The sequence below is a fragment of the Pantherophis guttatus genome, chromosome 2 (genome assembly GCF_059756535.1).
Source record: "Pantherophis guttatus breed Tessera chromosome 2, ASM5975653v1, whole genome shotgun sequence".
NCBI classification, from domain to species: Eukaryota; Metazoa; Chordata; class Lepidosauria; order Squamata; family Colubridae; genus Pantherophis; species Pantherophis guttatus.
In genome coordinates this window covers 37,076,745-37,102,872 of record NC_142064.1, presented here as the reverse complement: position 1 = coordinate 37,102,872, position 26,128 = coordinate 37,076,745, and the positions used below count along the sequence as shown (strand labels likewise).

Genomic DNA, 26,128 nt, shown 5'->3' with positions numbered 1-26,128 from the left:
TTCTTGATAGCTAGTAGATTAATGACAAAGTCTAAGTGGCTTATAAAATTCTAGATCAGTCTATACTTTAGGTAACAACTAAGTCATCTCACAACTAAGCAAAATGTATTTTTGTCCACCTCATCTAAATAGTAATAGCTTACAAACTTTTCCTGTGTATTCTAATATCTAAAGTAACAGATGACAAATTGTCAGAAAAACCTAGAGAAGAGCAGAAAGTTGAAATGAATTTCCAAATGGATGAGCAGCTTGCTAAAATCAGCACTATTGGACAGTGTGATGTACATTCTGTAAGTGCTGGCCCCGTCATGCAGGAAAATAATATGGAAAGGTATACATCCCATTAAAGTTGTATTTTTATTATTTCTCAAGTGTTTGGGGTGATGTTTCATAATATGTAGTAAATTGTTTTGTAAAACATAGATGTCTGCATGGTGAAGTTCTCAAAAATTACTGGGAATATAATTATAAATGATGTTTTGCATTTTCTAAAAAAAGCAGTCAATCTTAATATTTAAATATAAATGCTCTTAATTTTTTTCAAATAAGTTTAGATGCATGAGAGCAATGAAGTATCTTCTTAAGAGAATTGGAATTCATTTCTCTTTATAAAGCACCATGTTCCTTACTATCTACATTTCTTAAATTGTGTGGTGCAGTGGTGGGTTCTAACCGGCTTTACTACCGGTTCTCTTTGTGAATGTGCTTCGCTCGCGATCGCCTCTTCGTGCATGCGCTCCACGTAAGCGTGTTAGGAATCTGCCCAGATGAGGTGCAGCAATCCACTCTGCCGCACCGATCAGCTGGGCTAAAAAAGAAGAAATAAAAGTTAAGAATAAGGCGGGGGCGGGTGGGAGAGCCCAGCTCTTGAACAAAGAGAACCGCTTCGGTGACATCATATCGTCACCGCTACCGGCTCGGCCGAACCGGCCCAAACTGGGAGGAACCCACCACTGGTGTGGTGCCATTGTTTATACATAATGATTGTAAACCGCATGCCATTAATTTTAAATTGGCATGGTATAAAGATGTTCTGGAACAATTCATTGATAAACAGCATCTAGATTAAAACTATTTTCATTTTTTTGCAAAAGTGGAAACCCGATACAAGATATTTGTGAAATTTCATCTGAGTTGACATCTCCAAAATGTTCTCAAGAAGCAGCAACTTGTTTATCTGAACCACCAGATAATCTCAACATACAGAGTAATATCTACACTTTTGGGTCTGCTGAACACCAGTTTTCTACAGCTGAAGTTGCACAAGTAAGAAGTGTTAATTAACCAAAATAGCTACATTTTGGAATGTAGCATAAAAGGAAAAATGTTGCTAAATAATATAAGTTTACAACATTCATCATATTTTGGTTAACCATATTCTAGTTAAATTCATCATAGTATATTCTGGTTAATTCTGTTGAGAGTTATATGTGTGTTTGTATAAATTGGATAGGTTGCTAATATTAAACGCTGAATTATACACTTTAACTGCTTTTTCTTTTCATGCTTCCTTTCCAGTAAGCTATGCCTTTTTAGTAAGCATTTAGCATTGATTTAAAATTGTAGTTATATTTGTTTTGAAAAGGCTTGTCACTGTTCTTTCAAAAAGTGTTTGACTTTCCATTAATGAACAAAGTGTTAGTGGAAAAAGGACATTTGGGTTTAGATGAAGCTACTATAATTACAACTATTGAAGGAATATTGTTTTTAAATTATTGCATATTATTTTTCTGAAAAACTGCTGGGCTATAGTTGTTTCTAAATACTGTAAATGAAAGGCAAATATGCTGTATTCCATTCTTGATTAATAATATTATATGTATTTTCATTTACAAATGATTTATGTTGTGTTCTGACACTTGCTATTTTTCTAGTTTGTTCATAGTTTTATTTATTAGGGGCTTTCCAGTTTCTTTCCTTTGAATTCCTGGGACAAGAAGAGCTTTATGTGATTTCTGACAGCATGCCTAAACATATGCAATTATTTTAGAGTTATATATACCGGACACTAGAATTATTTGACATGCTGGATATATTCATTGTGATATTTTTATTCTTAGACTGAAGGAAACAAGAATGCCATCATTTCAGCAATGACAGAGATGAGTGCAGGTATGATCTAATATTTAATTTTTTTATCTGAACACAACCTTTATTTATAATTTAATTTTTCTTAGAGGACATTTTTGGGATTTAAAATAAAGTATTCTTGCATTTATCCTATTTGCATCTTTCCTTAATGCTACCATTATCTGATAGAAGGGGAAAAGAATAATTATTGAGAGGAAGGAGTAAAGTGAGACTTAAGGACAAGAAATAGAGTAATGAGAATGATCAGGGGACTTGAATGGCAAGAGAGAAAAAAGAGCAGAAAGACACAGCACATTTTAAGCAGGTTAATATCTACAGGAGTGGTAAGCATATTTGCTTACCAGAATAACTTGGGTTATTTGGTTAAGCAGGCCTACTTTTCCTTACAGGATCTGCATTGCTCAGAAATGCAAACACATGGTGATTTAGAAGTAAATAAGTATATAAGAAAAATTGAATGCTTATGTTCTCAAGGGTTTACTTTTTCTGCTGTTTTTATTGATACTCTTGATAGTAAGAGATGACATTACAGATTTCGTAGATGCAGAGGAAGAGCCAGAGTTCATTCTAACACTGGTGGAAATCTCGCCTGATTCTGTGGAATGTAATAGTGTCCCTGCTGTGCTTTCACATGGTTCTGGGGAATTGCTTCCTCCACCGATACTTTTCACCTCAGATAATATGGACTCATTGGAACTGAGAAGAGATGAAAGGTAAATGTTAAATATGAATGTAATCTTTAGCATTCAGGTGCTAACTTCTGGAACTTCTTAAAACTAGAGACTGGATTTTGAGGCTGAGATTTCTCTTGATATTGCCTGCCTGGCTTAAAATTCTACTTATTTCATGGAGATTAACAATCCTTGGTTTTCTTGTCCTGTCAAGTGACTTTTGATACTATTAATCATGGTATCCTTCTCAGGGAGTGGGCAGCACTGTGTTATGCTTGTTTCCCTTTTCTCAGAGGCTGGTTGAAGTCCATGTTTCTACCTGTCCAATCTGGCCCAGGAGGATAAGCATGCTTTGGGTTCTGTTAGCTAACGAATGCTAATTGTCAGGGCCTATAAGACATGCTTTTTTGCTCCAAACACCTATACTATGAAATATTCTCCCTCCAGTGATTTAGGATGACCCTGACTCTGCTGACCTTTCACAAGATACTAAAGACTTGGTTCTGTGCCCTGGCCTGGGGCCCTGAGGGTGGAAGGGTCCCATCTCCTGATTGTGTTAAAAGCCTTTAATAGTGATATAGCTGCTGTATATTTTATTTTTTTATGTCTGAAGAGAATTTGTTTTTAATTTATTTTAAGATTGGTTGCCAACCAGTGTCACTTGTGGAAATGGGCAGCCATGTAAATGGAATAAATAAATAAATAAAGTCCATATTTCAAGGTCAACTCAATAAAGAGTTCTTTGTTTGCATATGAGAATCTCTTAACCTTGGGAAGCAAACATGAAACATTTTTTAGTTCAACATGTTGCCAAGGCCTTGATTAAATTGTACCTACTAAGATTAAATCCAATTTAATCCTTGGTAAGTACTTTTCTGGGGACAAACTAAAAATAGAGAGGGGACTTTGCCTTTAAGCCATAGGCACGTGTTAAATTTAATATTCTTTCTCTTGAAAAGAGATGTAACAATGTACAGATAGTCCCCGACTTACAACCACAGTTGAGCCCAACATTTTCATTGCTAAGCAAGATAGTTGTTAAATGAATCACTTCAGTTGTCAAGTCAGTAACATGGTTGTTAAATGAATCTGGCTTCCCCATTAACTTTGCTTGTCAGAAGGTCCCAAAATGTGATTTATTTATTTTATTTTTATTTTATTTCCAATTTATATACCGCCCTTCTCCCTGAGGACTCAGGGCGGTGTATAGCCAGAATTAAGAACATAAAATACAAATATTAAAAAACAGTTAAAATATATATAAATTTGGCCCAAAAATTAAAAATCACAAACCAATTAAAACATTTAAAAATTTCTTCTTAAGCCAGCCCGGCTTGCTGGAAAAAGTGAGTTTTAAGGGCACAGTGGAAGGCACGTGATCACATGACCCCGAGATACTGTAGCCATCATAAATACATACTAATTGCCAAGCGTCCTAATTTTCATCACATGACCACAGGGATGCTGCAAAGGTTGTATGGAAAATGACCATAAGCTTCTTTTTTTCAGCACTGTTGTAACTTCAAACAGTCACTAAATGCAGTCGAGAACTACCTGTATTCCAGTATATTCTGAATCAGTGTTTTTCAAACTTGATAACTTTTAAGATATCTGAACTTCAACTCCCAGAATTCTCCAGGCAGTGTGCTAACTGGAAAATTCTGGGAATTAAAAGTCCACACAAACTAAAAGTTGCCAAATTTGAAAAACACCATTCAGAATAAATGAGTATGTACATGTTTAAAAGTGACATTTTGGGAAAGAGCTAACTTGTGTGACTTTTGAAAATATTGGGGGGTATTCTTCGTAGAAATGAATGCAGAATTACCTACTTTTATTTGTAGCCATGCAAACTTGAGGCAGGCAAGTAAGCAAAGTACATTAGAACTATCAATTATTAATGAGAAAAAAAGTGTTTGTTTGGAAAGTTTATATGGCTGCCTATTCTCTCCCAGCAGTGGTGAAATCCGATTTTTTTTACTACCAGTTCTGTGGGCATGGCTTGGTGGGCATGGTGTGGCTTGGTGGGCATGGCTGGGGAAGGATACTACAAAATCTCCATTCCCACCCAACTCCAGGGGAAGGATACTGCAAAATTCCCATTCCCTCACCACTCCTGGGGGAAGGATATTGCAAAATCTCCATTCCCACCCCACTTTGGGGCCAGCCAGAGGTGGTATTTGCCAGTTCTCCAAACTACTCAAAATTTCCACTACCGGTTCTCCAGAACCTGTCAGAACCTGCTGGATTTCACCCCTGGCTCACAGCAACTCTAGCGACTTACAAACAGTAAAAACACAGTATAGAAAATAAAAAAATAAAAACAACCCCTTATAAACATGTTATAAGATTTACTGCAAAAAGGGTCAAAATAACTTTCTGCACCTGGGGAAAGCAGTTCCCACCATCACAATGTGCTTGTGGTTACTTCTCATGATCACTGCCTAGTTTCCTATCTTTAAGAGGTTTTATTTTTTTTAGATTCTTTTCTTGCAATCAATAGTAACCTGCAGTGCTGAAAAAATGCCAGTATTTATAGTCTTTATTTCTAAGAATTCTAAGAATGCCTTACTGTGCATCTGGTATGCACAGATATTCTTGGAAAATGGATATCTGCAGTTTCATGCTTTGTTTCAGAGAGGCCCTATTAGCCTACTGTATAAAATGAAAAAGATATTGTAGAGGCCATTCTGCGAGTGTAAGAGTGTAGCAGGAAGCAGCCTTGTCAGGTTAGTTCTGCATAACTAAATGGGCATAGTAGCTATTTTGTGAAAGCATCTGCAAGACGGTAACAACATTCGGTATATGCCTGTGGTCTCCAAAGATTGTTTATTGCTGTAATCTTATAACAAAGAAAGCCAATTAAACAAAGCCATAACTGACAATAAAATTTCATTGGTATCAGTGAAATTACTTCTGAGGTTAATATTTTATTATTAATAAGGCTTTGAATGTAAAGTAAGCTTTAAATCTCAGTAATATCTGAGATTCACACACACACACATATCTCTATACAGTGTTGGATCAATCCAAGCTGCAGTTGAAGAAAGTGCTGCTTCTGTCACGGACCCCACAGAGAGACAATTGCATCCATCTTCATCAGAACAATTAGTAGATTTGGGTTTGAACTCTTGGAAGAATTGGAAAAAGTCTTCAATATCTATAGAAGAAAGTAGTGTTTCTGAGAAGATAAGACATACTGTTCCTATAGAAGAACACCTGGAAAGCTCTGATAAGGTTAGATTCAAGGATTCACAAAATATTTATTTCAGAATCCGTTATCTGTTAGTTACCACTGGATCCAGAAAATTTTGGATACCACATGAGAAAAATGTGGCAAGAGTCTGTCCTAGTCTTGCATTCTATTGATAACTACAGATACAAAGTGTCTATGGAAATTCTCAGTCATCCAGGTCATTGCTGTCCCAAAGGTGCTTTTTCAAGAGACAACTGGATTTTCTTTGTTTTTCCTTGAAGACTTTTCGCTTCTCATCCAAAAAGCTTCTTGGATGAGAAGTGAAATGTTTTCAAGGGAAAACAAAGTCCAGTTGCCTCTTTAAAAAGCACCTTTGGTCCAGATATAAAGGTTCATTTCTAAATACTGTGTCCTGCAGTGAACTCACAGAGGCCTACGTGAATAGTTTGCATGCTTGATTTTCTGGGAAGTTGATAGACAGTTAATTTAAGCCATGCAAAAAATCAGCCATGTTACTTCCTTTTTCTAAAATAACAAATTATTTTAAAAGTATCCTCCAACTTGTTGTGGCCCATCGGCGGCCTGTGCAACTAGTAACTGATTCCGACAGTGAGGAGGCTGGTGTGGTGCTGCGCCAGCAGCCTGTGCAGCTGGCACTCAAGTCAGACAATGAGGATGCTGAAGAAGATGTGATGCCAGAGGCGGGGATTCAGCCAGGGCCTTCAGAATCTCCAAAAGCTCCCTTAAGTGAAGAGGACGAAGAGGAGGAGCCTCTTCTCGATGCATGGTTGCGCAGAGCTGCCAAAAGGCAGGAGTGGTTCCTCAGGAGGAGGTCTCCTCGAGAGTAAGGCTTGGGGCTAATTGACCACTCCCTTAGCCTATTTAAGGAGGAACGCTGACTGAAGCAATTTGCAGGGAACAACTTCGTTCACATACCTTCGTGTCTTGTCTTGCTTATCTTATCAGCTTCCTGCAAATTGCTTCTGGGCATTCTGCCAACCACAGTAAGCTTTCAGTTATTATTCTTTGAATTCTTGGCGGCTGTTAATGCAGTTAATTAACAGCCGTTGTTGTAAAAGACTGGTTTATTTAGTAAACTAAGGTTTGAATGGACTTTGTGTGTGCTGCGTTCTTTGGGGTCCATAGCTGGGGAAGAACACAACCCCACCCCCAACTGCAGCTATGTGGGCATATATTTCTTGATTATAATGTTGTATGCTGTTTTTTATGTTGTATGCTGCCAGAATTATTATGGAACCGGGGGCGGGGGGTGGCTATACATCTGAAAAGCAAATAAACCAAGTTGGCTGTTCTGTATTGAATCCCCTCAGCCAACTTTAGTTAGTGGAGAGAACTTACGATGCAGTAGATGTGGTCCTTGCTCCTTTTTTGTTCCACTGATTTTAAGTTCTTTTAAGTTCTGCATGCTGGTGCTCATCCTGGAAGCTGAATCTGTTTATGGTTGAATCATGTGTTAGAAACTGGTGGATTCTGCTGAAGGGATGGGCCAGCTCTTGTCCCCACTTCAGATTTGATTTCATTAGGCAGCTTAAACTCCAAACCATCATTTCACAAACTGAAGCATGTTAAAATACCTTACTGTATTGAGCTTTTTAGTCATGCGACTAAAAGAAATTATTTACCAATATTCATATTTTTTTTAATGCAGGGGACCTCTCTTACATTACAGTATATATCAAGAAAAGATGCTGGTAGGTAAAGTTCCTTTTGTTTTCACATGCAGAATCATGACACATATACATGTTTATTTCTCTTTAGCCAGGTTCTTCCTACGTAAACCAAGATTTTTATGCAGCCCTAGTTCAGTGAAATCACAATCCACTAGTTTCTAGGCTTTTTTCTGGCAGCCAGCAAACACTCTGCTGCCCATTGGGAGACTAAGACATAAAAATCTTGGTTTACGTAGGAAGAACCTGGCTAAAGAGAAATACACATAAAGCCTATGAAAAGGAAAGAAAACAAATACTGTACCTTTACAGGGAGGATACATGGGATGAGGGTGTGGCTAACTGATGAGGACTTATAAATCCGAAATAGATCTATCTTAGTCTCCTTAGTCTCCCAATTACTTTAATGTAATTTTTCAATAATGTCACTTACAGAGCTACAAGTGGAGGAAAAAGAGCAGCCTCAGTCTTCTCTGAATGTAGGGACTGCATTGCTTGGTGAAACAGATAGTGAGGCTGAACTCATGTCAAGAATGCCTGGTGCAGGAAAAACAGAAACAAACAAAGAACAAAGACGCTGTGTAGCTTACAGTTCTGAACAATCAGACCAAGTTAGAAATACAGAAGCCCTTTCAAAAACATCATTACCCAGGTATGATTCAAGCATCATTTTTACATTGTTATATCATTTTCTGATCCTATAATCTTTTATTTAATATTTGTAATGAAGGGAGAAATTTAGAACCATTAAATTATAATTGCTCTCCTAAGTTAACCACTGTTAATTGATACAAGATTGTTCCTTTAAATAGAACAATTAACCACTGTTCTATTTAAAGGAACAATCTTGTATCAATTATAAAATGCCCTATTTTGGCAACAAATTTGTTAATTAAAACATTCACTAAGATGTTTGCTTTCTTACTGTTGCTCCATCAAAGCCATAATACTGTATACATTCATTTACTTATACATGATGTCTATTTATGTTCTAAAAAATCTCTAAGTTTGCAATATCCCTACTAATAAGCATAAATAGCATAATACTTCTGGACCTGTGGAAAATGAATTTATTAATTAAATAATCTATTTCAGGGGATTTCAAATCAATAATCAAATTCAGGGGATCTCTGGGGTTATTTTTATAATTTTATTAATTTATTACATTTTGTTACATTAATTTTAATTGTTTTTAATATGTCATATCAAAGATCGTTGGGATTTCTACCTTTAATCTGTAAAATTAATACTGATGAAGAGGTAGCTGCTAAAGAAAACAACAAACCTCCCCAGAAAACCTGTACGTTGATTTCTGAAAATACCGCTGAATGTCCAGCTTCAACTTCCAAAGACAACAATACAGAGATTCAGGAATACAGTTCATTACCAACAACCATGCTGTCACCTTCAAAATATGAGAGTGGAAGCTGTTCTTCTGTTCAGGTATAGATGGATATCTTTATAAGAAACATGATCTGTTAATAGTACCAAAAAGTTGGGAACTAATTCTTGCCAATTTTCTCTTGCTATCTTAATTATCTGCATCAGATTCTCCAGACTTTAGACAGAATGCTTTCAGTCCTCAGAGAAATATTTCACTGGTGATCAGAAAGATACCTCTGGATTCAAACTTTTGATTAATTTCATAAGATAGATATCGCAGGATGATTTGTACAGAAAATCATATTGTAAAACATAAAATTGCCTGTCCCTCTGCATAACTAACTCAAACATCCTGCATATTATGCTTTTACATAATTATTAAACAGGCATCAAATTGTAAAATGTTTATTGTTTTTTAGGTTTTACCTGAGGAAGAGGTTTCTGCTAAGGAGCAAGAAAAAGAAGAGGCAATAAGCATTTCAGAATATTTCTTTAGTGATATTTTTATGGAGGTGGATGATTCAGAATAACCATGAAGATTATGAGATGCTTGGTTTCTAATAATCCCAGAAGCAATGTAATATCTTAATTAAACAAATGATTTATGTTTAACATATTAATATTAATATATTAAGAGGAAACTTGCTGAATGAGAAAAATATTTTCTTTTATTCTGAGCAGTCTGATATTTTTGAAACATTGATGAAAAAGTATGTTAAATGTTAAGATGTACATGATCAGAAAAGCTCTGTTTTTGTTTGAATTATGTTACATTTTTCTAAACATGCATATTTAGAAAGATTTAGAAATGCAATGAGGAATAGCAGAATGATCATATGCCACTTCAATACAATATTTATGTAAATAATATTTGCTTCTTTTTATGAAGTAAATCTTTATGGAAAGGAGAATATTATCTCTAAAATAAACAAATTCTGGACATTTCAACGTAATAAATACGTTGTAGGTAATGAAAATTGAAGTCAACATCTTTTTATATATTTTTATAATGAATATATGTGAATTGTTTCAAAAATAATGTTTAATGACTTTAAATGTACAGACATAAATGTGAAAAAATATTTAAATTGAATGTACAGAAAGATAATTATTCTGTGTTAATTCTGTTCATCCTGAAAATACATAACTTCCGTAAATTTTGTTTAGTGCTAAAGTGCTAAATTTATGAAGCGATGAGCTGCCATTTTAAAACCCAATTATACCAGTGAAGAGAATTAAAATAAAATGTATGAGAGAGTAAGAGTTGCCCCAACATTATAAATATGGTTCTTTTCCGCTTTATGTAATTAATTTTTTTGGGTTTTTTTTCTTATTGCTCTAAGTTACTAGTTTAATAACACAAGCTATACACATATTCCATTTCTCATTGTTTTCCCCCCCTTTTTGATCTGTAGTATGATTCGGACTGAAAAAAGGAATCCTATAAAATAACTTTTAAATTAGCTATTGGATCTTAAATTCTAGTTGTTTTTTTCAGTGCAATTAGTGATTGGAAAAGAATTTTTTCTCTAGATATTTCTTAATCTATGCAATATCTATGAAAATAATTGTCTGCATCTACCATTGTTCATGTGTACAATTTTGAATAATTAAGCTATTTCTATTTCCTAGATTTATTCTGTGCAAATATTACTGTAGGCAGACATTAAATTATTACTGGATTTCATATGAAAGGTATTAGCATTTTTAAAAACTCAGACATAGACAATTGGTTGGATCCAGACTTTTAAAAAAATTACAGTAGACCCATTTAATTATTATTTGTCATGACCAAAGATCAGTTTATTTCAGTGCCTCTTTTCTAAAGATATCCAAGTCAGTATTCTAGTTATTAGTAACAAACTCGGTACTCTATGAGACTTAACAATTCTATATTGATTTGACTGATCTGAATTTTGGTTTCCTATTTTAATTTTGCAGTGTTGCAAGGAAATTAAATAAAACAAGAATCTTACTTATCAAATGTACATATAGATCTAATATTCAGTGATAACAGTTAACCCAAATAGTTCCACCATAGAGCAGTGTGGGTTCATATTAATACATGGAAGAATATATCCTCAAAAATCCACCATAATCTGCTGTAATAATTTTAAATTTCAACGAAAAAAGTGTAGCACAAAAATCTTTAGAAACCAAGCTATAAGGTGCCTTACCTTTCCTTGCTAAGTGGAAAGGACAAGAAGATCCTGTTAATATTTATTATAAACTATAGTATGTTTTCTTGACAATGTTTACAAAATTCTTTAAAATATACAGGTTCCTTCATAGCAAAATCAATATATTTACTGATGACAGAAAGACAAATAACCTTGGTTAATTGGTAGAACATCTTATTTTAAATTAATATGCAAAAAGGGTTCCTTTTGTGAAAAGTTTGATACATATTTTCAGTGGTATGTAATGTTCATGCGAAAGCTTTCTGTTTCAAAGAAAGCAGACATATTATGTATGTAAATTATGTGAATAAATTTTTATATGAATTTTATGTCAAAGTTTCTCTTTAATAGTTGATGGAATTAGAAAATTCAACAAAATTAATTATATATATTTCATTGTTATACTATTCCATTTTTAAACATTTAATTTACTTATCAGTGAGGAACAGATTGGAAATTAAATATTTAAACTATTACATATTGTATAGTTCAATTTACAGGTTCATTATTATATTTGAAACTAGTTCATCAATGTACTTTACCTCTTACATTATTTTGTGGAACTGGAATTGGCAGTTTTATAAATATGTACTAAATTAAAATAATGACTCTTTAGGCTATAAAACTATAAATTAACGTGAATACTTTAAAAAAAAGTAAGTCTGATCTGTTCATTCACATTTAAGTGGTGGTTTGGTACTACTCTGTCAGCAAAGTTGAGTCACAGGATCTTTTGAATTCAGAAGCAGTGACCACACAATCTCAGTACTTAGGGCTTTATTTCAAAGTAGTAAACATAAGACAATAGTTAACAAATATTCATGAGTACTGAAGAATATAACTAAGATAGCAATCAAATTGTAGGCAGAAATGAAAGAATATTCCAGAATATTGAAGAATACAAGATGACAAAGAAAGAAAGACCTTCTGTCCCTTGTGCCAGTAAGAGAACCCCGAAGAGATGATGGTGGGCAGACCATTTCAAAGCCAGCAAACATACATGCACTACCATCCCATGGGTCTGCCTTTCATGCTTTTTGACTAGCCTATACTGAAGTTGCATTCCATTTATTTTATTTATTTATTTATTTTTGAATTTGTATACCGCCCTTCTCCCTGAGGACTCAGGGCGGTGAACAGCCAAATAAAAACATCAAATACAAATATTAAAATACAGTTAAAAAATATATATAAATTTGGCCCCATTAATTAAAACAATAAACCAAACAATTAAAAAACATGTAAAAAGAATTAGGCCAGCCCGGCTTGTTGGAAAAGGAAGGTTTTAAGGGCACGGCGGAAGGCACTGAGGTCATGGATTCTCCTTATCTCAGGGGGCAACTGATTCCAGAGGGTGGGAGCCCCCACAGAGAAGGCCCTCCCCCTGGGGGTCACCAGCCTGCATTGTTTGGCTGATGGCACCCCGAGGAGGCCCTCTCTGTGGGAGGCACGGGTCGATGGGAGGTCGTCGGTGGCAGCAGGCGGTCTCGGAGATAGCTAGGCCCTATGCCATGGAGCGCTTTAAAGGTGATAACCAACACCTTGAAGCGCACCCGGAAGACCACTGGGAGCCAGTGCAGCTCGCGCAGGAGCGGTGTTACATGGGAGCGCCATGCTGCTCCCGTCACTACCCGCGCTGCTGCGTTCTGGACCAGTTGGAGCCTCCGGGTGCTCTTCAAGGGGAGCCCCATGTAGAGAGCATTACAGTAATCAAGGCGAGAGGTCACGAGGGCATGAGTGACTGTGCACAGGGAATCCCGATCAAGAAAGGGCCGCAACTGGCGGATCAGGCGAACCTGATAAAAGGTCCCCCTGGTTACAGCCGTCAGATGTTCCTCCAAGGACAGCTGTGTATCCAGGAGGACTCCCAGATTGCGAGCCCTCTCTGTGGGGGCCAAAGACTCGCCCCCAATAGTCAGTGATGGAGTCAACTGACTATATCGGGATGCCGGGAACCACAGCCACTCAGTCTTGGAAGGGTTGAGCCTGAGCCTGTTCCTCCCCATCCAGATCCGTACAGCCTCCAGGCACTGGGACATCACTTCAAGGGCATCATTGGGGTGGCCTGGGGTGGAGATGTACAGCTGAGTATCATCAGCGTACTGATGGTATCTCACCCCAAAGCCACGGATGATCTCGCTTCACATAAATGTTGAACAGGAGGGGCGAGAGGACCGACCCCTGAGGCACTCCACATATAAGAGGCCTCGAGGTCGACCTCTGCCCCCCTGTCAACACGAACTGCGACCGGTCGGAGAGAAAGGAGGAGAACCACCGTAACACGGTGCCCCCCATCCCCAACTCTTCCAACCGGTGCAGCATGATACCATGGTCGATGGTATCAAAAGCCGCTGAGAGGTCTAACAGGACCAGAACAGAGAAGCAACCCCTGTCCCGAGCCCTCCAGAGATCATCAACCAACGCGACCAATGCCGTTTCCGTGCTGTGCCCAGGCCTGAAACCAGACTGGAATGGATCCAGATAGGATGTTTCCTCCAGGAATTGCGGAAACTGTCGCGCGACCACACTCTCAACAACCTTTGCCAGAAAGCGAAGGTTGGAGACAGGACGATAGTTGGCCAATATTGCCGGATCCAGGGACGGCTTCTTGAGGAGAGGCCTCACCACCGCCTCTTTCAAGGCCGCGGGGAAGTAACCCTCACTCAATGAAGCGTTGATAACACCCTGGAGCCAGCCTCGTGTAACCTCCCGAGAGGCCAGTACCAACCAGGAGGGACACGGGTCCAGTAAACATGTGGCCGCACTAAGTCTCCCCAAAATCCTGTCCACATCATCGGGAGTCACAGCATCAAACTCCTCCCAGATAACATTCTCAAGACTATTCCTCGTCACCCTGCCCTGATCTACCCAGTCAGAGTCCAAGTCCCCCCGGATCTGAGCGATTTTGTCATACAGGTATTGTCCGAAATCCTCCGCCCTGCCTTCCAAGGGATCCTCCCGCGCTCCCAGATGGAGCAGGGAGCGGGTTACCCTGAACAGGGCTGCCGGACGATTCCCTGATGACGCAATAGAGGCGGAAAAGTAATTACACTTTGCCGTCTTTATTGCCACTAGTCTTAATATGCGACCTTACCAGTGTTCAGTCAGATTCAGCGCGACTGGCCCTCCAACCGCTCTCTAGGCGTCTTTTCCGGCGTTTCATCTCCCTCAGCTCCTCGGTGAACCAAGGAGCCGCGAGGGATCGACAGCGGGTCAGAGGCCGCAAAGGCACGACTCGATCCAAGGCCCCACCAGCCGCCCGATCCCAGGCAGCTACCAGGTCCTCGGCCGAGTTGTGTGCCAGATCATCAGGAATTGGCCCAAGCTCCATCTGGAACCTGTCAGGATCCATCAGGCGCCTGGGGCGGACCCATCTAATTGGGACCGCCTCCCTGCGGCGGGGTGTAGCGGTACAAAGGTCCAGACGAAGGAGTGAGTGATCTGACCATGACAAGGGTTCCATGTCTATATCCCCTATAACAAGATCACTCAACCACTGGCCAGAGACTTTAATAGCCTATACAAGCTCTGAATCACCATAATTTAAAATCACTATAAAATCATGGCTTGGGACCAGGTTATCTGAGGAACCGTCTCTTGCCGGTCACATCTACCCAACCCATCAGAGCGGGGAGGCAGGGAATGTTGTGGGTCCATCCCTGAGAGAGATACATCTGGTGGGACCCAGAAGGGCCTTCTCCATGGTGGCTCCCTCTCTCTGGAACATCATTCCCCAGAGATTAGAATGGCCCCCACTCTAATTCTCTTCCGGAAGGCGCTGAAGACCTGGTTCTTCCAGCAGGCCTGGGGAACCCAGGGTGGGATGGAGCACATTAAATGGCTCGTGTGATCTGCTGTTGCATGGGTGGGAGGTGGGTGTGTGTGATTTTGTTATATTGTACTATATTTATTTGATTCTTTTTGTTAGTTTTTATTGTTTTAAATGTGGTTTTATATTCTGTAAGTCACCTTGAGTCGCTATGGGCAAATAGGCAGCAATATAAATTCAATCAATAAACAAGCAAATAAATAAATAATTTCCACCCATTGTATATGGTCTCATCTCACTGGAGTTTGCAGAATACAAGTTAATCATCTCTTACACTTAGAATGCTTTATCTACTTCTGCAAAACTGAGGCCATCAAGGTTAAAAAGGATTTGTTCATATCGTGATGAGACCATCTGAAAGTTAAGAAGTATGTTTCTCAAAATGGTTGGATTGATGATGAGAAATCATTGTTAGTCATCCCAATTTACACAGATGACCCACTAAGGACAGGACAAAACAAAATACATCATTATTTGTGGTAGCTATGTTCTACAAAAATGTGAAAGCTGAATTAGCGAATACTAAACTATTGCTCTTAGGGGAAATGCAGGACACTTGTTTATAGTAGAATAGAAACAAGAAGGAAGAGCATTGCCTTGTTTGATCTTAACTGGGAAATTGCATATTGGGTAATTAAAATTTTTGCTGCTCATCAAGTGTCTGCAAATGCCTGCAAAATGACACAATTATTGATTTTGGAGCTACAAATAAATGTTAGCAAATTCACATACTGAATCTGTGAATAATGAGGTTCAATTGTATAATCCAAATATAACACTTTAGTGACTAAAATGAATGCTTATTTCTGTATTACATATTCAAACATTACACAGTAAGTTTTATGTACCATGCATGAAGGGAAGGTGGTACATACTACTATTCAATTCCTCCTTGCCAATCTTCCAGTAAGATCACTAACATTACATTTTATCAAGTAAAAACAGTGTTTATTGAAACTATTAGGTGATCACTGGCTATAGAAGCTATGAATTTCATTAACTCTGTTACATTCTGTACAGACTCATTCAAATATCTTATGGTAGAATCTTTCTTTTTTCTTGAGAAAACTTTTTACAGACGACAGCAGTAATTCCATAGCATTGCCAAAAGACTATTATATATAGAGCAAGACTTAAAGGCATTTCTGCTATATGACTTGGGACTAAGTAAAGTTTATATTGTTATTGAAATCCCAGGTTTTACTGCACCTATACATTTTATTAATAATTTATCAGGTTTTGTAACAGAACAGCACAATTCAGCTGAAACAGTAAATAAAATGCACAGGTACAATATATGTGGTACCTTGCTCAATAGTGGTGAGTGTGAGAGTCCTAGTGGACAATCACTTCAATATGAGCCAACAGTGTGCTGAAGCTGCCAAAAAGCCGACACAGTTCTAGGCTGAATAAACAGAGGAATAGAATTATGATCACATGAAGTGTTAATACCACTTTATAATGCCACACTTGGAATACTGCATCCAGTTTTGGTCACCACAATGTAAAAAAAATATTGAGATTCTAGAAAGAGTGCAGAGAAGAGCAACGAAGATGATTAGCAGACTCAAGGATAAAGCATACAAAGAACGGTTGCTGGAACTGGATATGTCTAGTCTTATGAAAAGAAGTGCTAGGGGTAACATGATAGCAGTGTTCCGATATCTCAGGGGCTGCCACAAAGAAGGGGGAATCAAACTATTCTCCAAAGCACCTGAGGGTAGAACAAGAAACAATGGGTAGAAACTAATCAAGGAGAGAAGCAATTTAGAACTAAGGAGACATTTCCTGACAGAACAATTAATCAGTGGAACAAATTGACTCCAGAAGTTGCAAGTTTTTAAGAAGAGATTAGATAACCATTTGTCTGAAGTGGTGTAGGGTTTCTTGCCTAAACAGGAGGTTGGATTAGAAGACCTCCAAGGTCCCTTCCAACTCTGTTATTCTAAAGATAATCTTGTGTAGGATTACCAGAGCTTTCTTGTGGAGATAGAAAGCAACGAGAGGATTGGAATAATCATAAATTGAGGATTTCTAGTAGTTTGATAGTAGGTAAGAGGTGATGATGGTTAATTTAGAGTAAAGCTATTTGAAATGAGGATAGTATTGACTAAATACAGAAAATTCTGCCATTTGCTGGCTGCCTGATTTTACAGCCTAGGTACAATAGTCCTAGTTTAGATAGCAGGTATCAACCAAACTGTAATTTACTTTCCCATTCCTTTTCATCACAACGCCTGGGCCTATGTGACAGTCTGCATTTTCTTAAAACCAAATGCGGCGGCCCAAAGACCTAAACCTCTTTCCATTCTGCCAGCAGCGTTTCTCGAACAGGAGAGCGGGAGACTAATCCGGCCGCAGCTCATAGTTCCTCCTTAACGTTAACTCTTTAAGCCTTGGCCCGCCGTCTCAAGAGGAGAGGAGCTAGCGCACGCTTCCAGGGTTCCCTCGGCTGGCCCTTTAATAAGGCCGAGATGGAAAAAGGAAACAAGGCGGCGTTGCTGGCTCGTCGGCTTTTCGACGCCTCCTTCCATTGGCTTCGGCGTGGGAGGGGCCGCGTGCTTACTTCCAGCCCCGGGAAGTCGTGCCCCCGGCGCCCCCGAGCAGCGATGTTACCGGGCCTAAGATGCCGTCTCTTTGGCTGTCCGCGGGCGGCTGCAGCGGCTCTCGGCCGTGCTTATCACGGCGACAAAGTGGCCACTGTGGGTTCTCAGCCCGATGTCGCCTCCCCACTCTATCAGGTAGGCCAAGGAAGAGGAAGACTCCTAGCGCGCTTGGAGATCGCTTGTTGATCTTGCACTGGAATGAAGGTCAGCTGGTAGGGATACTGCAGTGACATCTGCTTTAGGCAGGAGGCTGGACCTGAATTTCCTCTGAATTCCTTTCTTTTCTGTGATTTATATTGACACCAAAATGCACCTAGAAAAAGTCCCTTGAAAGATTAGAGCAGTTGTATTTCTCAGTAGTTTGTTCTTCTCATTTAAGGCTCCCTTGGCTCCAGAAATATTCCCAGTCTTCAACCTAGATTAAGTCTCACCCACCCCCCAGTCCCGTTTTCTCCTTCACTGTTGTCATAGGCAAGCAATTGACAATATAGTAAACTAAGTCAAAACAGTTTTTTTTTAAATTTTGATTTATATGCCGCCCTTCTCTGGAGACTCAGGGCGGCTTACAGTGCGTTAAGCAATAGCCTTCATACTTTTATGTATTTTTACAAAGTCAGTTTATTGCTCCCACAAACTGGGTCCTCAATTTACCTACCTTAGAAAGGATGGAAGGCTTGAGCCTGGTGAGAATTGAACTCGCAGTAATTGCAGGCAGCTGGATGTTAAATGCTGCCTTAGTAGGAGGCATTAGCCTCCTACGCCACTCAGGCTACTGTTGCTAGATGATGGTGACACTGCTTTTGCTTTTTTTTTAAAAAAAGGACAGGTTCATAATTCAATTTTGACTTCAGTAAGCAATCTACTTTATTGAGAGCAAAATAGATTTTTTTGCCTCCAAAAGCTCTTTCTTTGCTGTGAGTCTCAACTACTCAACAAACTGTTCTATGTTGCCTAAACTGACCCAGTTCTAACCCAAATTCTGCTATATAATACAGGGATCTTATACCTTACAAGTGGATTTAAAATTCAGGTTTTAACTCAGGATTTTTGTGTGAGTGGGTGTGTCTTCAAGTCTGTTTTTTCCACTCCTAGTGACTACCTGGATAAGTCCCTGCAAGGTTTTTCAGAAATGATTTACCATTGCCTACTTCCTAGAGCTGATAGAAAGGGGCTGACTCAAATTCACTCTAGCGGCTTTGTGCCTGAGAAAAGTCTAGAACTCATAGTCTTCTGATTTCTAGCTGGATATCTTAATTGCCATAGCAAACTAACTTTCCAGGTGCTCCTTTCTCCTCCTTTTTTCCCCACAGCAACAGTTCTGTGAGGTGAGCTGGGCTGAGAGAAAGTGACTGGCCTGAGGTCACCCAGTTGGCTTAATGCCTAAGGTGGGACTAGAACTCACGGTCTTCTGGTTTGCTTATAATTAGTCTGCCTGTCTTGGAATCAATCCAAAATTTATTTAGTTTTAGAATTTATTCAAGTGGTCTTACTTTTGAGCATGTATGCTTAAGTTCGTGGGTCTTGTTCCCATGACAGAACCTGCAGGCTAATGACTGAAGATCATATCTAGCCTTCTGAGCAGCACATGGTTGTCAAATTAAAGATAGGAACCATGTGGCTGTGGCAATTAGATTGTCTGGAAGGCTGTGAATGGGAAGGCTGTGAAAATAGTTGGTGACTTGAATTCTGTAGGATCTGACGATAGGTGTGGTCTGGGGATATAGTCTTTAAAATGGTTAGGAAGAAGATTTGGGAAAGAGATCAAATGGAACAATTTGTTTAAGAACCAATCTACATGACTTCATTTGTACATCATTCAGGAAAAAAGATGATCTTGTTTCTCAACTGTTGCACCTTTACAGCAGCTCAGAAGAATGGGCCAACATGAAAATTCTCTGGTCAGAGCAACTGTATGGTGAAAACTTGAAGAAAGTGCAGGGGGAAAAAAGATGATGTTTGCCTTATTTGCCCTTTGTTGTTTGTCCTCCTCTGCAAATTTAAGAGATTTAAGAGATTTAAGAGCTGGTGAAAGATAAACCTCTGAGATAGAATAGATATAAATGTACTTTGGTGGGATAGTAAGTGTATTTAATTTCTGAAATTCTAAGACGTATTGAATACACAGAACTTGCATCAGACTTCTAGTATATGTTCTTTGTGTGATTAATAATTAAATTGTTAACACTCTGTTTCTATTGTCAAGCCAAAATAGAAGCAGTTATGTTTGCTGTGACCATGTCACATTAAGAAACATTTAAGAATCCAATTACTTCATATGATTCATCTAAATTTAAAGATCTAGTTTATACAGACTGCCAATTCATGTTTGGCCTTTGCACAGATGAGATTGAATTTAGTTATTCAAATTTTCTAATGGTTTGGTTTTGGGTTGATCATTTTGCATCCAAAATGGCATGCCAGTTTCAGACTATGATTTCAGTTCTGATTTGTAATTTGCCAAATTGAACAATAGCCTATTGTGCTTTGCTGATGTAAATTAGGGAGTTGAACACATGAAGGAAGGGCCAGAAATTGTGTAACTGAAGCTTGCTTATACAATCTTGTATCAAAGAAGTCTTGTATCTCTATACCTGTGTATCTTCCAAGCAGACATCTTTAACTTTGCTGTAAATAGAAATCTATGTTTGAGATTGTTGGGGATTTTTTAATGCTAAAAAAACCTCAAATGTTTTTGCTTGTTCAAAGATTTTAATACAAATATTCCCTTGAATCCTGATTCTAATGCATAAGCCTTTTTTATTTGCCTGGATAAAGTTATAATTTTTATTTGGTTGTACAAAATATTGTCTCAAGTTCATTATGCCTTATGTTATTTTATACAGTATTTATTTCCTCATTCTGACCTTGGTTTAATCATGAACAAAAATTTTGTTTATATAGATATAATAACTGGTAATAAGTTACAAGTTTCAACTGGTACAGAATGCAGCGGTATAGGCAGTATGTGTGCTCCCAGAACAGCACATGTCATACCTCTACTCTGAGAGATGCATTGATTTGTTTCCAGGTCAAATTCAAGGAACTGTTTTTTTACATCAACACCATCAATCTCAAGAGATTAGGAGCTCTTCCTTTATTGTCAGGGGTGTTAAACTGGCGGCCCACGGGCCGGATGTGTCACGTGCAAGCCACACCCACCCCAGCTCTGTGAAGGGAAAAGTCATGAGAAGTCACATGACAGCAACGTGTTGTTGCAAGTTTGACACCCGTGCTCTAGGTGATATTTGCCACATATGCTGCAATACCCCTTTGGATTCTAAGTAGGAAAAACAGACCAAACTTTGTACAGAAAAATTAATGGACATAAGTTTGACATCAGGACTCAAAACAAGCAACTTCTGACCATTTTATCTTTTCAGGATACTCTGTTATAGATCTCAAAGTAGCCATCTTGGAATAAATACATTTAAGTTGCATAATTGAGCAAGCAATTGCTGAACTCACATACATCAAAAAAATTCAGGCTACTTCCAAAGGTCTTAACAAACACAATATATATTTAAAACATTACAATTGTTAAAAGGCTTGAATCTTCATTTGTAGCCATTAAGTTTTCCTGGAGGCAAACTTAATTTACTTGGAAGTAAATTAGGATTCTCAGCCAAGGAAAATGTATAAAATGAAAAAGAATGGATCTATTATTTTATATCCAGTTGTAATTATTTAGAAATTATGTTTAAATAATATGTTTTGAAACTGTATAAAGCTTAAATACATATAGGACAGGACAGGAGAAAAAAAGTATTTGTTGTTGTTAGTTGCGAAATCATGTCCGACCCATCACGACCCCATGGACAACATTCCTCCAGGCCTTCCTGTCCTCTGCCATATTCTGGAGTCCATTTAAGCTCACACCTACTGCTTCAGTGACTCCATCCAGCCACCTCATTCTCTGTCGTCCTATTCTTTTGCCCTCAATCTTTCCCAGCATTAGGCTCTTCTCCAGTGAGTCCTTCCTTCTCATTAGGTGGCCAAAGTATTTGAGAAAAAAATATATACCTTCAATTAAATATTTTTCTAACTAACTCATCTTGGATAGTATGTACATTTCCTTAACATATGATTATTTCTCAACAGGAAAATTATGAGCGAATGAAAGCTTTAGTAACGAACCTGAAAAGACAATCTGAAAAAATTAGATTAGGTATGTATGAATGAATTTTTTTCTTGTTACAGTATCTTGCATTAAAGTCTGATTGATTGGTTCCCAAAACTAACAGTGTTTAAGACAGTCTTTCCCAGCTTATTGTCTCTGACTATATTGAATTACAACTCCATATTTCCCAATCAGCAGTCCATTTCAACACAGCTTTAAAGTAGTATTGAAAGCCTTAAAATATTAATAGTGTAATTTAATGATTTAATTTGTATTAAAGGTTCATTCCTATTTCTCAGCCATTAGACCTGAATAAACATCTAGGAGAGATAGAGAGTTAAAGTGAGTGACAAGGTTGATTTGAGAAAACTCTAATAGTAGTACTACTATGGTTAAGTTAGAGGAGTTCAGGAAGATCTTATTAAAGGAAAAGAGAAATGAGAAATATATAAAAAGATTATCACAAAAAGATAAGAGTTCAGGAGTTGCAACAATTATCTTATCAATAATTATGTTCTGTAGCCACTGAGTATTCTTGTTGGTTGGTCCCATTGTAGAATTTTGTCGTCTTCCATTTTTGGTCTTTCTTTCAATTTTGTGGTTTCTGGGTATAGATACATATTTAATATTCCAATCTGTGATGTCTTCATTGACTGCTATCATATATTTCAATTTCTGGTACAGAGATATCTAAAATTAATTCGGAACAAGAAGGTGATCTGTCCATAAATATGCTGGCTATTTCTGTAGAATTTTTTTCTAAATTGCCCCCAAACAGTAGGAATAACACAAATATAAGAATAAGGAAAACTAATTTTTTTACTCAAAATCTTCCAGGTCAAAGGCACACTGTAATGTCAGTAGGGCAGAAGCTGTATATACCTCTGGGACAGCATCTTCACCTATACTGGGGCTGCTATAGAAGATGTCATTGTATATCTACATATGTTTAGATACTTGATTCTTTTTCTCTCCAACTTCTTTGCTAGAGTTTCTACCGTTCTCACACCTGAGATATTTGGTGTTCTTTTTGTGTTTTGCCAAAAGTCTTCTTGTGTGAGAGGAGTGGTATTAATTGCATTTGCACAATAACAGGAAAGATTGGATTGGTATTACAAGAAGTGAAATTAAGCATTCATGAAATAATCAGAGAATAATATAATATGCATATTGTTTATGCATGTCTACTTGGTAAATGTTTATATACATGGCAAACATTGAAATGATCAAAGACCTTGCCTGATAGGTGGTGGAGAAAAATCACGGAACCTGCACACATCAAGAGGGAAGTTGTTACCTAGAGAGAGAGTTGACAGACTTATAGATCCTGGGTAGGTATTTGCTGATTCATTGTAACTGTTTTAATGTAAGATGCATACATTTCCAGTTTTTCTGTTTTACTATTAGATGCTTTCAAATTAGTAGAGATGCTTATAATTTTGGAATCAGTTAAAATTATCATTTACATATACTGTGCATTTTTAGTAATAATGTGTGTAGTGGTCACTGTGACTATTCCCTGGTCAGAATTAGAAAGGTGGGCTAAAATTCCAAAATAAGTCTCAATGTTCTTTTAGAGTTAGGTTATTGTACTACAAACTTAAACAATACATACCTGCCAATAATAATCAGGTAAGAATGCTTCATGTGACTAACTTATAAAATGTTCTTCTTTTTCTTCTAGATCGCCATTCCTGGAGTTCTCCCAGTTTGCAGGTTATCAGCTGTATGGTAATGAAGAAGTACCAGCAGGAGGTATCATTACTGGCATTGGGCGAGTATCGGGGTGAGAACAGCTACTGCTATATTGTTGGTTTCATTTCTGCTTTTTACTGTGCTATTTTAATCTCCTTTCCTTTCTAATATGAGTTACTGATATTCAGAAGTATTGTATCACTGTTGTATATTGGCAGTTCTACTGTGCAGTTTGTATTGTTGAGAAATTATCAAGCCTTTATGGAGCTTCATTGTTAGGTAGGCCAGTCCCACCTTGTCCTTGCTGCCAATGGCTGTTAAAAAGTGTAGTTGAACAAGATATCTGGAAAGCCAGAAAACTTCATCTCTACATTAAGCCATCACTCCATATTAAACATTAAATTACAACTTCTTCAGATGTACTAATAAAACCAGCCTTTTATTAGTACATCTGAAGAAGTTGTAATTTAATGTGTAGAGATTGTGCCCCATCTGACTTGGTAAACTACAAGTTCTAGTAGCCCAGCCAGGGTTGTACCAGGCAACCAGGATGACCAAAGGTGAAGGATGCTAGGAGTAGTAGTAGTAGGAATAGTAGTCCAGTAACAGCAAGAAGTAGTAGTAGTAGTAGGAGTAGTAGTAGTAGTCCAGAAACAGCAAGAATGCCACACAATATCTGCCATGGCTGTGTAGTAATGTGTCTGCATAAAACACTGACAGATAATTTTCTTTGTCAGGTTTCGGTGTCGTCTCAAATAAATAGCATTTCCAAACAAATAGTCTTTGGTGAAATCTTTCATTTATTAAGCACGACAATCTGTCCACCCGACTCGTCGCAGCCAACACTGACTTCCTGACCCCAAACCTTCCCTTTCCATTCCCCAATTCTCTGCGTCTCATTGGCCATCTTCCAAATCCTCTCCCCTTATCTACTACTTCAGCTCCCAGGAATGTCCCCCCTCCCATCTCCTAGGGGATATTATCTTCAGGGAAAATAAGTAGGTGAAAAGTCAAGCGTCCTCTTGCCAGCTGCCTCCTCTTCTCCTCCATATGTCAGCACTGGAACGAATGTAGTTTGGAGTGCTAACATCCTTGCTGTTAGAACAAGCAAGGTGTTAAAATAATGATTTAATTGTTTTATTGTACATCCAGCCAGAGTCCCTCTCTGTGGGACATGGGTAGTTCAAAAATGTGAAAAATAATTAATATATAAATAACATGGGTAGGATAGTTGTCATTCAGCATTTTAGCTTTACAATATTCTTAACCTTTTTCTGTGTCTGGAATTGTCAGTTGCTCTGCTGGCTGGAAATGCTTCTCACTTGTTTCATATAATAGAGCCTTTTCAGCAGTGTCTGATATCTTTTATATTTAAATGTTACAATATGTATGGATGATTCATAAAGATTCTTCTAAGGAAAAGAAGAATCCTCTGTTTGTTACAGTAGATGTAGTAAGCAGCGTGTTTACTACATGCTGTTTAAGAGTTGTAATATATAATAATAGAATCTCTTATTAAATAAGTTTGGAACCGCAATGTAAGCTCACATTTTAAAGTTTCATTAATTTTAATCACACAATATTCAATGTTCTCAATTAACTAATAAAAACTGAATTTCAGAGTGGAGTGTTTGATTATTGCCAATGATGCTACTGTCAAAGGTGGAACCTATTATCCAATTACTGTAAAGAAGCATCTACGTGCTCAAGAAATTGCAATGCAAAATCATCTTCCTTGTGTATACTTAGGTAATTATTAAGTTTTGAGGCATGTTTTATTTTGTAAGAGACTATTGTTATGACACACAGTGTCTACTGTACCCAGCAATTGGCTGTAAAGCCACAATATTTTCTAATTCAGTGGCAGAATATATAACAGCCTTGTCTTTGAGTTGACAAAAACATGATTTATAATTGAGTGGAAACCAATGTAGGAAATTGGGTTGAACTGATTTTGAAAATCCGGAGTTGCAAGGATAATGGTTTGTTATAATGTCTGACTGGTCTGTTAATTTACTTATGATGGAAAACTATACTCAGCCAAGAGCCTGATGTGTTAAGGGTGGCAGGAATGATTTTTAAAGCCGAATGCTCAGTATTTTTTAAAAAAAATCAGAACAGCAATAATGAATAATAATATAATAATAGCTATAAATGATAGAGTGTACATAAAACATAGATCAATGTTTCTCAACCTTGGCAACTTTAAGATATATGGACTTCAGCTGGCTATGCTGGCTTGGGAATGCCAGTAATTTAAATTCACGTGTCTTAAATTTGCCAAGGTTGAGAAATTCTGATGTAGGTTGTTGGATAAGCACCCCTAAACATTGACCATATTTCCTGTAGCGGAGTTAGAATTAGCACTTCTGGTTTGAAAGTTTAAACAATGTTGTTGAGCAATAAACAAGGCTTACTGTCATTCATTATTTAGCATAACTTCCAAAAAATAACATGGGTAGAATAAAGATGCAGAAGTTGGATTTGGTATATGCTGTCTTGTAGTTTGTGAAACAGTATAGTATTACATCTCCATTGTAATAGTATCTTCTAACTGTGTTTCAATATTTTGTTTCACTGTTCAATAAAAAAAATGGCAGTCACATCTAATGGACAGCTGAAAGGAATGAAAAGGAGTGGCCTTAAGCAATCCATGATTGCACTAAAACTGG

General features: G+C 37.7%; 2 protein-coding genes across 6 annotated transcripts in view; both read left to right on the top strand.

Moving 5' to 3' along the window:
* The window catches only part of BDP1 (BDP1 general transcription factor IIIB subunit), a 47,818-nt gene extending 36,285 nt beyond the window's left edge, over positions 1-11,533 (top strand). Inside the window, exons 33-41 of one of the 4 annotated variants that reach the window (XM_034441178.3) lie at positions 181-331; positions 1,095-1,266; positions 2,061-2,112; positions 2,606-2,804; positions 5,780-5,999; positions 7,628-7,670; positions 8,082-8,298; positions 8,858-9,089; positions 9,449-11,533. In XM_034441178.3, the coding sequence (XP_034297069.2) occupies positions 181-331; positions 1,095-1,266; positions 2,061-2,112; positions 2,606-2,804; positions 5,780-5,999; positions 7,628-7,670; positions 8,082-8,298; positions 8,858-9,089; positions 9,449-9,559 (1,397 nt within the window). In that variant the 3' untranslated portion in view covers positions 9,560-11,533. Of the gene's footprint in view, positions 1-174; positions 332-1,094; positions 1,267-2,060; positions 2,113-2,605; positions 2,805-5,779; positions 6,000-7,627; positions 7,671-8,081; positions 8,299-8,857; positions 9,090-9,448 lie in introns of all 4 variants that reach the window. The other 3 variants (XM_034441181.3, XM_034441179.3, XM_034441177.3) reach the window with 3 other exon arrangements.
* Positions 11,534-15,112: 3,579 nt separating this feature from the next.
* The window catches only part of MCCC2 (methylcrotonyl-CoA carboxylase subunit 2), a 35,169-nt gene continuing 24,153 nt past the window's right edge, over positions 15,113-26,128 (top strand). For both annotated transcript variants that reach the window (XM_060690642.2, XM_034441176.3), the window contains exons 1-5: positions 15,113-17,779; positions 21,743-21,809; positions 23,008-23,092; positions 23,446-23,547; positions 25,078-25,205. In XM_060690642.2, the coding sequence (XP_060546625.2) occupies positions 17,513-17,779; positions 21,743-21,809; positions 23,008-23,092; positions 23,446-23,547; positions 25,078-25,205 (649 nt within the window). In that variant the 5' untranslated portion in view covers positions 15,113-17,512. The remainder of the gene's footprint in view (positions 17,780-21,742; positions 21,810-23,007; positions 23,093-23,445; positions 23,548-25,077; positions 25,206-26,128) is intronic.